At 41.9% G+C, this 14447-nt stretch overlaps 1 protein-coding gene across 1 annotated transcript in view; it reads left to right on the forward strand.

The window, feature by feature from the left end:
- The first annotated feature begins 3387 nt into the window (after window positions 1-3387).
- The window catches only part of GIPC2 (GIPC PDZ domain containing family member 2), an 81177-nt gene continuing 70117 nt past the window's right edge, over window positions 3388-14447 (forward strand). The window contains exon 1 of the mRNA XM_043575368.1: window positions 3388-3732. Coding sequence (XP_043431303.1) covers window positions 3493-3732 — 240 coding nt within the window. The 5' untranslated portion in view covers window positions 3388-3492. The remainder of the gene's footprint in view (window positions 3733-14447) is intronic.

The following is a 14447-nucleotide window of genomic DNA, read 5'->3' on the forward strand; positions in this document are numbered from 1 at the left end:
TCTGTGGACTCTATACCTTGTAGGGTTTTGTGCAGCTGGAGGGGGGCTGGAGCAGGGGCTCCTTTTGCTCAGGTCTAAGAATATTGGGTCAGGCTATCCATTTTCCCAGCTGCTTTTCTTCTAGATTGCCTCTGCCTAGAGGCTTCCTCCAAACAAATGTCAAGAGGTCCTCTTAAGGTGTTTTTGCCTATAGAACTTTTTAATTCCTTACCACTTTGGACTTTGGGATAGAAATAGCCCTGGAGTACATACTATACTCTGTGTTAGGAGTATATCTTGACTACCACCTGCCCAGTCCCTTTGTTAAACCATAACCAAATATTCTTAATTTGAGTGTACCATCTGTTTCCTTCTGTGACTATGGCTGATACAACTGGTTCCCTAAGTGAGATTGTACAGGAAGTTGAAGTTAATGTACGCCTCAAGGAACACTTTCAGTTTCTAGGCAAAGAAGGACAGGATTTGGAAATTAAAGGGAATTGAAGGGCTGTAGAATCCACCCTTCCCATCCTATGCCAATACTTTTGCTCTGCTTGATATTTTGACACAGTTTATTCTTTGAAATTTTTATTTTCATATCCTGTGTTCCCTCACACTTCTTAGATATTGAGAATGTACCTGCCATATACCTTAGGAAGACTCAATTCTCATCCTACTTTTATTCTCTTTTAAAACTAAAAATCAGTAATTTATGAATATATTTGTGTTCTCATTAATTCAAAGTAGGTGAATTATGTTTGAAGTCTTAAAAATTATAGAATAGATAAGTATAATTTTAAAATGATTATGTTTAAAACATTCATAAATATCAGATTTTTTTTCAAAATTTTAAGTTCTAGTTAACATATAATATAATATTGGTTTGGGGAGTAGAGTTTAGTGATTCATCACTTACGTATAATGGTCAGTGCTCATCACAAGTGTCCTTCTAAATACCCACCTCCCCTCCAGCAACCCTCAGTTCTCTATAGTTAAGAGTTTTTTTTATAAAGGCTTGCTTCCTTTTTTCCCCTCTTCCCCTATGTTCATCTATTTTGTTTCTTAAATTCCACATATGAGTGAAATCATATGGTATTTGTCTTTTTCTTGCTGACTTATTTTGCTTAGCATAATACACTCTAGCTCTATCCACATCATTGCAATGTCAAGATTTCATTCTTTTTGACAGCTGAGTAACATTCCAACACACTACATGTTCTTTGTCCACTCATCAGTTGATGGGCATATGAGCTCTTTCCACAATTTGACTATTGTTGACAATGCTACAAACACTGCCCCTTCCAATCAGTATTTTTGGATAAATACCTAGTAGTGCAATTGCTGGGTCATAGGGTAGTTCTATTTTTAACTTTTTGAGAAAACTCCATACTGTTTTCCAGAGTGGCTGCACCAGTTGGCATTCCCACCAACAGTGTAAGAGGGCTCCCTTTTGTCTCTTCCTACTTTAATCAAACTTTAGTGAGCTTTTTATTCACACAATATATTGTGAAGCTATCTGGCTTTCACTTGATGGGAATGCATCATTTACACATTAGGTTTTCTCTACTCTTTTCTCAGCACCATACAAAGTAATAGTATTTGGTGCAATAGCAATCATAAACACAAAGGCAAATTCAAGCCCTGGGATCCTGAAGTAGTATTCCATTTTCAGAGAGTATGAACCGGAATATTTTTATATTAAGTTTTAAAGTCCACATGAACTGGAATATGTTTACACTAATTTTAAGTCATAGAACATGAAAACAAAAATATTAAAATTATCCTAAAGAATAGATCCCCTCCCTATTCTAGGACATCTGCTCTGCTAACCTTAATTTGGGAAACATGGATTTTTCAGGACTGAATTGATGTGAGGAGGGAGGGAACCAGAAAAAGTTTGGTGTAACGACTCAAAGATGTCTGGTTTGGGTTACTAAGTACATTATCCTATTTTCTGAAATCAAGAGTTTAAAAAAAAGATGCTTTGAGTGAAAAGGATTAGTTTGTACAATCTCACTTTGAGTTTTCTGCAGTACTCTCCCCTTGCGGTAGTATGAGCTGCAGATATAAATTTGGAAGTCAATAACATCTACTGAAACCAAGGGAATAGGTGTGGTCATTAGGGAGAGCATGCAGAGTAAGAGAAGATGGCTAAGGAAAAATAATAGCCTTTAAGAAAACAGTTCCTGGAAAGTAACAGTTAGAAAAAGGGATAGAGGTTAAGTTAAAACAGAAGCATGTTTTAAGACTGGAATGGTTTACGCTGTCAGATGCTCTAAAAGATCAAGTAAGATAAAGACTGAAAAGAGTTAATCATACCTGATGATTAAGAAGCTGATCATAGTACAAGCAATTTCAGTGGAGTGTGGGGCCAAAGTCTGATCACAGCAAGTCTAAGAGCAAAGGGGGAAGTGAGGAAGAGCAGCCTAGAAGTCAAGATTGTTTTTGCTTTGTTGTGAAGATGTAGCTAGAGGCAAGTACAAAGGTGGGACTTGAAAACAGTGTAAAAGATTTGGGCTTCTGACCACCAGTGAGTGGCACCAGATGGGGAGGGAAAGGACAAGAGCCAACAGGTAGCTTAACAATAGAGATCTTAAGAATCCTTGAATCACTATATTGTACACCGGAAACTAACAACACTGAACCTTAATTATACTAGAGTTGAAAAAAAAAAATAGAGATGTTAGAAGAGAGAAGTGCAAGGGTCAAATAAAAAGAGATTTCTTCGGAGTTTGGAGACCAGAGGTGCGTGAAGTTACACAGAGGGGTGGGGAATTGAGGTGGCTCACACACTGCACAGAATAGCTCCAGTTTTTCTCTGCAGAGTGAGAGGCAGGGTGCTCTGCACAGACCCAGAAGCGGGAGTGGAGCACATGATTTGGGAAGAGCGCTGAACCTTTGCGAGAGAAAACTGCCGGAGGGGGTGGGGGTGGGGATGGGGGTGGGGGATAAAAAGGGTTACTGAGAGGCGCCGAGGCCCGGCTGAGAGAGTTTGACTATGAATTTAATGCGGCACCAATCTCAAAACTTTCCCTTCCAACTCGGCCCCGCAGGGTGTGAGGCTCAGAGAAGGCCGATGAAAGCTGACTTCTACCTAATTCCCTATCCCCAATGGCCCAGTCCTGTGTGAGGTCCTACCAGAAAGGCCAGCGTGTTTGCATTCTAAGATGTGTTCTGTAGCTTCAGCATCCCAAGGCTTTTACGGAAATCTTGGCATTTTTTAAAAGGCGGGGAGAGAAGCCGGTAGATGAAAATCGGGAATGGGCCCAACTTTTCCTGTCTCCAGATCCCCGCGTTGGGAGGGCAGGTGGCCGCTGCGGCCCAGGTGCCTCTCCTCGCGAGGAAGGAGGGGGCCGCTGACCCGGCGCGGCCAGGCGGAAGCACCTCTGCCATTGGCCCAGCGGCGACTTTTACCTGCGCGGAGCCCCGTGGCCTGAGCTCAAAGTCCGCGGCATCCAGCCGGGGAGGCGGCGGTTGGCAGTACAGGTGGGCTCCCGCCCTTGGCTAGGCAAGATGCCCCTGGGGCTGCGGAGAAAGATGAAAACCAAGTCCAAGGAGACCGCCCGGCTGGTGAAGGGCGAGCAGGCGGGCGCGAGCGGAGGCAGACTTCCGGACCCCCCGGTTCCGACACACAAGCTGGTTTTCCACACGCAGCTGGCGCACGGCAGCGCCACGGGCCGAGTGGAGAATTTCTCCAGCATCCAGGAGCTCTACGCCAAGATCGCGGCAGTGTTCGAGATTTCGGCGTCGGAGGTAAGGACCAGGTGCTCCGGCTCAGCTTGGCGCGCGCGCGCGCTCCCGCGCGCCCCCCGCGTCTCCCACGTGCCGCACCGGCTTAAATTGGCCCCGGCTGGCGGGGCGCCTGGGTGTTGAGCCCGGCATGGAGTCCACCTGCAGCGCTGGTGGGGCACTGAGAGGGCCTCGCGGGAGGGGAAAGGTAAGTCCCAGCCCCGAGAAGGTCACATTCCTCAGGCCCCTGGCTTTTGGGAAACCGGGGGCGACCTTTCTTCCTCAGGTAAGTGAATATGCTTTACTTGTCCCAGAGTTAGCCGTTCGGGGCGTAAGCGCCTCCCCAGAGTGGAGTTCCGGCTGGGCAAGTTGACACCCTCGACTGCATCTGGACTTTACTCTCCTTCCTATGCAGTCGGGAGAGGGTCACGCTGAGGATCTCCCAGATTGAGGAGTGGAGAGATAAGTACCTTCCAGGTGATAGCAAACCGAGGTCCCCTTAGCCCCACAGGTGTCAGCACCAAACACCAGAATCCCTTTGGTGGCGTCCCCAAGGAATTTGTTGTGCCAAGGGTGGATAACTAGAGAGTATTATAGCTAACTACTTGGGACTAGTTAACACAACTTTCAGAGGGAAAATCAGCTCAAAATTTTGCACCATATTTTTGAAAAGGGGCTGCAACTTGCTTTAATTAGAGTGGCTGCCTGCGCGCCTGGAGCTGGAGTTGGCCGTGGGCGTGATTCAGAAAGCACTAGTTTATGTGGATGTTTATGGGGCTATTTTATGCTTCCTCCCGCGAAGTGCAAATGTAAGTGAGCGCAAAAAAAATATTTTGTCCGCATTTCGAGGAAGAGCGCGAGATGTTGCCCTGGACTCCAGGGAGGATAGAGAGCTGCCTTTGAATGGCACAGAGGTGCATTTGGATTTCTGTTGTTTAATGTTGTTTATCAGACCTGTTCAAGTAAAATTGAGGTCACGGCAAACTTCCAAGGGGAGATGAAAGAGCGCTTGAAGTGTAACCTTTTGTTCTTTCAGGTTTCCCAGGAGCCGAGGGGCAAATCACAAACCCATTTTGTGAATTATTTATATTGATTTAGAATAGTAACAATATTTTAAGGATATTTCAATTTCGAAAAGCCCTTTCACAAGAACAAAGTCCTTTAGGAGAGGCAGGTGGCACAGGTAGTTCATTGGGTAGCCAAGGACAGGATTTGGATGTGAGTCCAGGTTCTACTACTTACTGGCTGTGTGGCTTCGAACAAGTTTAATTTCCCTCCCTTTCAGCCATGTATAAAACAGATGAGAACAGGAATGTCTGGCTGGCTCAGTTGGTTGAGCAGGCGACTCTTGATCTCTGGATTAGGAGTTCAAATCCCACACTGGGTGTGGAGATAAAAGTAAAATCTTAAAAATCAGGTAGCATCTACCTTGAAGCGTTGTAAAGACTGGGGTTTGGGGACATCTGAGTGGCTCCACTGGTTAAGCGTTGGACTCTTGATTTTGGCTCAGATAATGATCCTGGGGTCATGAGATCGAGTTCCGTGTTGGGCTCTGCACTGGCATCGTGGAACCTGCTTGGGATTCTCCGTCTCCTGTCTCCCTCTCTCTTTGCCTCTCCCTATTCATGCACACGTTCTCTCTTTCAAAAATAACCTTAAAAAGATGGAGTTCCTATATAATAAACTTATCAGACTGCATGGTACATGGTCTATGCTTAACAAATTGTAACTAATATTACTAATACCTAATAGGTGAGGAGCTAAGTACAAAGTGATTGGGTCTTTGCAAGGTCACATAACTAACAAGAAAAAAAACCTGGGATGTTACTTAAACTTGGATCTTCTGGTTTCTAAGCTAAGTAAGCTTGTTAGCATATTTAACTGACAACTTTAAATGTCTCTCCTGTATCCAGGAACTGTAGATTTAGTTGCTTTGCATTAATAGTCTTCGTTATCAATATTGAAAGCTCAAGATGCATGACTTTATTTAATCCACTTAATTCCTGAAAAATATTACTATCATCACTGCTTCAGAGAAGAAACAGGTGTTTAGGTTCTCAAACTTTTCAAAATTACACGAAGTAGTGGAGCCTGGGTTTACACCCAGGTGTATGTGTATGTCTCCTGACTCCAAATTCCACAAACCTCTATTGCTGTATTGCTTCCCAAGTTTTCCAGGGTGTCTGACAGGTTGGCAGTCATTTTCAGTGTTTTCAGTTTCAAATGCACTGAATTAGATAAAATTCCAAGATAATCTAAACCTGCTATATCAAAGTTGATTTATTTTTCTAATTCCAAATATGTTACTTTATGTATACAGCCAACATTAATGTGAGTTTTCCATTTGGATTAAGAATAGTTAAGTATATCCAGGATAAAATACTGGTCATCATAGTATAGTATATCCTAAATATCTCCATAGTTCATTTTGAAACAAGTAATTTATTAAAATGCACTATGGTGAGCTCCCATTTCCCATCTCCTTTCCCCCTGCCCTCAAGGGGGAAATCATAGTATAAACTTTCGAGTGGTCAGGGGGAACAAAACAAAAAATTACCCCCTTTTTTTCAACGATTAACTCTGAAGTCCTGCCTTTTTCCTAGAGAGGTGGCTATAAGGTTATAAATAGCACTGTATAAAAAGTTGAACCTTCTTTAAGGAGGGGGAAAAGGAAGGACTAGGCCTGACCTGATTTCAGGTGTGGCAGATTTACTGGGAGTTCATAACATGCCCATGGCTGTGCTAGGCATGCAAGTCTACAGTGTGGTCATTCCATACTCACCATAGCAATGGCGTAAGGGTTCTTTTCATAGTTAAGTTAAATGAGGCTTTGAGAGGTTAAGTAGCTTGCCCAGAGTCACTGAGCTGGTATTGGGCAGAACCAGGATTTGAATGCAGGTTTCCTGGTTCCAAGTCCATTACATGGCAGCTATGAGGATCTTGGTAACTGCATTCAAATTCCAAATGCAAACCCAGAAGAACTTATTTTAAAGCCTCAGACTTACCCACAAAAATATTGTCTCAAAAAAAAAATGCTGTTGTGAAACTAATTTGGATTTCACCTATTTCAAGGTCTCTGAAGGAGGAAGCTAAGGAAATTATGAATCTAAGCTATGAATCACTTGTAGGCTGCAGTCTGTGATCATTACCTTGAAACAGATGGCCAATTATGCAGAAATCCCTTTCAGCTGATATTTTTTTCTAAACAACTAAATGAGCAATTCAATAAAAAGAGAAAAGTAAATCTTGCCTAAAAGAGCAGTTCACTTCTGTAAATGCAGGGATACTTTTACAAAAGGTTTAATACCATCTTTTAAAATACTCAGGTTATATAAAGGAGTTGATCATTAAACTCCTGAGCTTTAGTCATAAAATTTGTTGAAGGGGCATTTTGAATATTTGACCACTGTGATTGTTTGACAATAGTTTATTCCATGACCTGTTTTCTTAATTCTCTATTATGTGGAAAGATTGGAGAAAGGTAATCTGAACAAGCATTTAGAGAAATCAGTTTTGTAGTTAGATACCTTACATTTCCAGAAACCAAAACCTTAGTTTCCTTACAAATCTCAGAAATAATTTCCTTTGATTTGGTTATATTTGTACATATATATGTTACTAAATCATTGAATGAATGGGTCAAGCAAATGTAACTTCTCAATTATGTAAAGCAAGCCAGTAAAGCAGTATTCTTGGGAAGATCAGATTTTAGTTTCAAGAATTGTGATTTTAATTTCAAGCTATTTATGCAACCTGCAATTCTGTTATTCCTCTCAACAAAGCAATCCTTACCTTTTCACCTGTCCCATCTCATCTGTTACCCCATTTCTATAGTAAATCTCAAAAGTTGCCTCCCGTGAGGCACATTCTGTATCACTTCTATCTGTTCAAAACTCTGATAGCTCCCCATCTCACTTACAGCAAAAGCCGAAACCTTATGGGCTATGGGCCCTGATACCTCTCTAATATCATTGTTCCTTCTGCTCCAGCCAATCTGACTTCCTAGCTGTTCCTTGAACTCTGGAGCCTTAGGGTTGTTGTCTTTACCAGAACCTCTTTTTGCAGAATGTTGTTTCTCTTAGTCTGCTCAAATGTCACCTTATCAGTGAGCCTGGTACTGATCATCCCATTTAAAATGACAGCATCCCTGTTCCTTTCCTTCCTTAATTTTCCCTGATACTAACATCCTATGTATATTGAACTTACTTGTCTTTTTCCTCTCCTATGTAGAATATAAGCTCCACAAAGGCAAGGATTTTGTCTATTTACAGACCTAGCCCCAAAGGGCCTATAGTTGTATCCAAGACAGAGCTCAAATATTCATTGAATAATGAATCCTCACCGTACTTAAAATCCTGTAGCTTTAGTATGAAGCTTTAGTACTAGTTATAATACTGATATCTTCTATAGATGTTAATTTTTTCATATTGCAGTGTGAAGAAAGACTAGTTTATTGATTTTGTGTGTGTGTGTGTGTGTGTGTGTGTGTGTGTGTGTGTGTGTGACAGAGAGAGAGAGAGAGAGAGAGAGAGAATGAATACAAGTGGAGGAGGGGCAGAGAGTGGGAGACTCAGAATCTGAAGCAGGCTCCAGGCTCTGAACTGTCAGCGGAGAGCCTGATGAGGGGCTCAAACCGACAAACCGTGAGATCCTGACCTGGGCCGAAGTTGGACACTTAACTGACTGAGCCACCCAGCGCCCCAAGAAAGACTAGCTTTTGATGGAGGTAGGAGTGAGGAGCATCCCTCATATCTTGAAGGTGGAGGGGAGTAAGAGGGCAAAGTATGGAAACTGGGAAGCTAAGATTTATTTTTATCTAATTCTTGCATCTCTAAAAATTCCAGAAATTATGAAGTTGAAGACTTTGTTTACAAGCAGAATTGCTTCCTAGTTGAGTTAGTGAAGCTGCCTTGTGAAGCTTCCCAGAAACTGCTTTTTTTCAACTTGCTGGCATCAGCACTGAGCTCTTGTGAAAGTCAATATTCTGTATTTATGTGGCACATCTGGAGAACATGAACTGCACTGCAGACTTTATAATTTCCCAGCAATGCAGATAACTGGCAAGTGGAACCATGTCTTTCTTTTTTATTTATTTTAATATGAAATTTATTGTCAAATTGGTTTCCGTACAACACCCAGTGCTCATCCCAACATGGAACCATGTCTTTCTGTTTCATGAATGGGAAATCCAGGAAGACGAAAGCAAAATGGGGTTCACTGACTGACTTACAGTCCCTCCTAGGAACCACAACACAAAATGAAGGAACTAGGAATTCAGTGTGAATTTTACCATTGAGCTGTGAGGACTCTGAAGCCAGTCCAACAGATCTAAATAGGAGTGTAAGAGTGAGAAAAGCAGTCCCTGCTGTCTGGGAGCTGGCCTGACTCTCACAGGTAGGCCTTGGTGTTCTCCTGTCGGGCATAAATGATTTCCTAGAACATCAAAATTGGATAAGACCATTCTGTGACTTATGGGTCAAGTAAAAAATAAGACCACTCTGGGGGCATCTGGCTGATTGGCTTAGTTGGTAGAGCATGTGACTTGATCTCGGGGGTTGCATGTAGAGATTACTTAAAAAACAAAAACAAACACTACTTAAAAGACTGCTCTCTAATCATAAGACTACTCTGTCATCATACCTGGACAGAAAACAAAACATGAACATTTTTCAAACCACAAAAATCACCAGGTATCCTACTGCCCCCCCAGACCAGGTGACTGATCTAAATGATTGCTGCTCCTTTAATAATCCTAGCTTTATCTTTGATAACTTCTCCCACCTTAGTGATAGGTTTACTAAAATAGTCCTAGAATCGCCCTACTTCTTGATGGCACCCTATCTAGAGCAGTCTCCTGTTTCCTTGGAGCTGCTCGCAAATCACCTCACAGGAGTCCAGATCCTTTCTAGCATCTTCTTACTCAGACCCCTCCATGGTGCCTCAAGGCATGCTGTGTCCCTTGATGCCAAGAACAATAAACTAGAGGTGAAAAATGCTGGTGGTCTTTGGTTGGAGGGTATTGACATTTGTTACTGCTAGATTATTACAATGCTGAGGCTAAAGAGGCACCCTGAAAATGATATTCCTGATCCTGCCCATCTTCTATTGTAATATTTTGATGGTCTGATCATACCTATTAGAAACCTTCAGCGTTCCCAGTTACTTCCTGCCTTATTCCTTGCTGGCTGCTATAACCATATCACCGTGTAGCTTTTAAACAACATAAATCTCTTGCTCACAGTTCTAAAAGCTGGTGCATGAGCACCTTATGGTGAGGGTCCCTTTTTTAGTTCATTGCTGGGACCTCCTTACTGTGTCCTCCCATGGTGGGAGGAGCTGGTAGTCTCTCTGGAACTTCGGATAAGGCACTAATCCTGATCATAAGGTCTACCCTCAAGGCTTAAGTAACTTCCAAAGGCCCTACTACTAATGCCATCCCCTTTGGGGAGTCCCCATTTGAATTTTGGAGGGAGAACACAAATACCCCACCAGCTAAACAATGTCTCCATTCCGTCCTCCCTCTTAAGTCTTGTCCTGTGCTTACTGCTCCAATCTCTTCTAACCATCCCCTCTATATTCCAGAATACTTAACTGTTCATTTCTCTATGCTTTTTTTCTTGTGCTGTTCTCATTTCTGATCACTCCCATTCACCTCTCCGATCTCAACTGTGACCTCCTCCAAGAAGCCTTCCTTGTAAATTTGTCAGTCTAGATTAGGTGTAATACCCACTATTGCATGATTTTAACATTACGTTGACACACTGAATTGAATTTAGTTACTCCTGTCTTCCAGGGCAGCAGTGGTGGGGAGGTGGGAGGAGGGGCTGGGACTTGTTTTTTTTTTTTTTTTTTTTTTTTTAAATATTGTCCCTAGGGTGGCTAGATAGTTTAGCTGCTCCATGAAAGTCTGATAAGTAAATGGTAGATACAGTAGGAGCTGAAGATGTAGATGAGACTACAAACATCCTTGAAGCTGTATGGATTTTGTTATGTGAGCAGTGAAAAGAACTCAAATGTTTTTCAGCAGAGGAATGATATTTGACTTGTGTTTTATAAAGTAGAAACCCAATTTACCATTCATTTGCTATGTTTTCCTCATACGTATTTTGTAAGTTGAATATGATGGTATTTTCTGGAATTGCATAGTACCTTCTGATAAGTTCTAAATATATTACAATCAATATATATGCTTATCCCTCATGAACATCAGCTTCATTTATTTTTACAAAAAACTCAAAAGACTTTGAGAAGTGGGAGAATCTAATCAGCTGCCTTATAGACCTCATTGCTGTCAGGAGGGTTAGAAATGAATAAAACTGTTGATTTCTGTGCTGGAAATCCCCTGAGGTTGGCATGTGGCTAATCCTAAAGTCTGAATCCCTGGGCAGTGGCCAATCACACTTCTCCCCTGCCACTTCAGAGGCTAACGGCTGGTCTGTTTGCCTTCCCTCACTCCTTCCCACCACTCCAACCATCCTGAGTAGACATGAAAGGCTCTTGCAGATAGCAGGAGATGGAGACACTTGGATTATCTTAGGCAACTTGTATGTGTGGGTTTGTTTATATGAGGATGTATAGGGAGGTAAAGAAGCTCAGGATAGCCTCTGCAGCTGGACGTTCAGGTTCCATGGACAACTGTACAATCATTCATGCTGTCCAGGTGAAAGCAGTAGCTTTAGACTTGGAGAACCAAGAACAAGTCTGTCCTTGACCTTCCATTTCAATCAATCAATCTCTTCCTCCCTCTACCCCGCTTTCTTGTCTTGACTGGTTAATGCCTTTCAGCCTTTTGATTTCTGTGCCTTTAAGGTTCTTATTGCCTCATCTCTGTCTTGTTTTGTTACCTGTCTACTTTCTGTGCCCCATTCTGTCTCAAAATTGACTTCCCTGAGAGTGAGTCTCTGTGTTGGCAAGTCTGGGTACAGAACAGGTGGGACAGGACCCATGAACCTGTGGATCAGGGGCTCTCTCTGGTCCAGCCTGTAGGGCATGTGTACAAAGGCAGGTGAACAGTGGTTAAGGAGTCCCAGTGGAGAGCATTGTGGGCATGATAGGTATTTTGAAGACTTCCTTAATTTAGGGAATGGTAGATCTCTTCCATGGCCTGTCCAAAATGTGAGAATATTTTCAGTTCCCTATGACTTTTATGCATTGTTCTTCCCTTTCCCTGGGAATCTTTCCCCTTGTCTTTCTCTATTAACTGTGTTAATAGATGAATTGAAGCATATTAAAAATCCTAAAAGTTTACTTGAGCAAAATCGACTGGAATTGAGCAGTGCCAAAACAGAAGTGATTAGGAGTGTTCTACACTCCTAGGAGTATAGGGAGTGAGGGGCAGGGTTTTTACAGAAGAGATGTGGAAGCAAAGCACAATTCTTTTGCATTGTTTAGGAAAGCCTGGTTGGTGGTTTGTGATTGGTTGTCTCTAGGTTTTGTATTCTTGAGGCATTTGCAGGTGTAGATTTTGGTTTGCTTACATAGGCTGCCGAAGTATTAGAACAACCTCAGTCTAAAAGCTTCCTTTTTTAATTAATTAAAGCACTTTTACTTAGAAGTCCATACCCAGAGATCCCCCTCCCCCCCCATCCCCATGCCCACCTCAAGGTTCCTTGCCTCTTTTCTTAGCTTCCATAAATCTTACAAACTGAATAACTGTTGATTTACTGCCTGTCTTTGCCATAAATTTGAGAACTGCTCTAGGCAGGGACTAGCAGTTGGTATGCAGTAATTTTTTTTCATTTTTAACTTTTTATTATGGAATATTTAAATACATGTGGAAGAAAATAGTATAATACCTCCCAGGTGTCCAGCTTCAACAATTATCAACACTTGCCAATATTTAAAAAAGCATTTTTTTAATGTTTATTTATTTTTGAGAGAGAGAATACGAGTGAGTTAGGGGAAGATAGAGAGGGAGACACAGAATCCGAAGCAGGCTCCAGGCTCTGAGCCGTCGGCACAGAGCGCGATGTGGTGCTCGAACTCACTGAGCCGTGAGGTCCTGTCCCGAGCCGAAGCCGGACGCTCAACCGACTGAGCCACCCGGGTGCCAATATTTTTTAAATCCCATTTAAGAATTTTTAAATATAGAGGCTCCTGGGTGGCTCAGTGGGTTAAGAGTCTGACTTAAGCTCCCAAGCAAGCTTCATGCTGCCAGATGCAGAGCCCAACATGGGGCTCGAACTCCTGAACAGTGAGATCATGACCTGAGCTGAAACCATGAGTTGGTCACTTAACCGACTGAGCCACTTGGGCACCCCTTAGGTGGATACTTCTTGAGTCAGTGACCAACACCAGCCAGACTGGGCATTTGTTGGCCTATTCTGAGCTTTTATAAAGTGTTTTTTTTTTTTTTTTTTTTTTTAACCATTCATATTTCTTGCATTTTAAGAAAAAGGGACCTTTTTCTTAAGCTTTGCTAGCATAAGCATGTATGTACTTTTTTCTGGATAACCCTCTATGAGGTTGTCATGCTTAACTCCTCTGTGCCTATCCTTAAACTCTGCCCCCGCCCCCTCCCTGCCCCTGTCTAGAAGCATTGAATGACAATATAGCTCAGTGTTTGGGAGTGCCACTTCTTTGAGACTTTGGGCAAGTTATTGGCTGCTTGGTTTCTGTTCACCTGTAAAATAGTGTTGCTAGGAGCTACCATAAAAGACTTAAGTATAAATGAAATAATTTATGTAAACATCTAGGTCAATGCCAGGTATTAAATGTTTTATAATTCTGGAGTTGGGTGAGACTTATTGTAATCCAACTTTTTAACTTGTTTACCCACCAAATAAACCTGTGCCTGATTACTTTTAACCAATTTTTGCTGAAGGAGTCCATTTATCTGAGTGCTCACTATGAGTCCAGTATTGTATTTGATGTTGGGAACATAAAGGTGAAAAATATTTAGCCCCTTCCTCCAGTTCAATTCGAAGATTAGAAACTTAGTTTCTGGTTAAGCTAGAATTTCCTTAAAATGTGTTCCAAGGAATACTAATCTCTTGAAATACTATTATAGAAAGTGTCTTCAGTTGTCGGATAACTTTGGAGGAGATGTGTTTTGTATACTCATAATTACATATTAAAGGCTCTAAGAAGTCCACTAAACATTTAAAAAACTTGGTGTTTCTCATTCCCTATGTTTACTTGACTGTGGAACTTACCCCCCCCCCCTTTTTTTTTCCCGCCTAGTACTCCTTAGGCCAATATTCTGAGGTACATACTTAAAAAATTTATTTAAAAAAAAAACCCCATATTTTAAAAAAAGCTATTCAGCAGTTGCTACATTCAGTGATAGAAAGATGGTCTAGGATGATGATCTAGTTAATGCTTATCTTTTAGTTCATTCTGAACTCTGCCAGGTGGTTTCCATTTCATCATTGTCCTCTGCTGATGTTCATGCTCTTCTGTTTACTTTGCTATTCAACTTTGGGCAAGTCTTCGATCTCCTTGGGCTTCAGTTTCTCCATATGTAATATGTGTTTGGTAGACGAGACCAATGATTCCCAAACCTGGTGCATCTCAGAATCACCTGGAGACCTTTAAAACAACCAGAGATTCTGGGCCCCACTTCTGTAGATTTGGGCTAGGGTCTGTATATTGTGAATTTTACCTTTCCCTTATATCCCTGGCCTGTCATCTATTATTGATAGATGTTTGGAAACCACTGGGTTAAATGAGATCCAAAGTATTTTTCAGCCTGAATGTTGCTCCAGAGTTTGTACATAAAGGTAACCTTTATTTTTAAT

The sequence above is a fragment of the Prionailurus bengalensis genome, chromosome C1 (genome assembly GCF_016509475.1).
Source record: "Prionailurus bengalensis isolate Pbe53 chromosome C1, Fcat_Pben_1.1_paternal_pri, whole genome shotgun sequence".
NCBI lineage: Eukaryota > Metazoa > Chordata > Mammalia > Carnivora > Felidae > Prionailurus > Prionailurus bengalensis.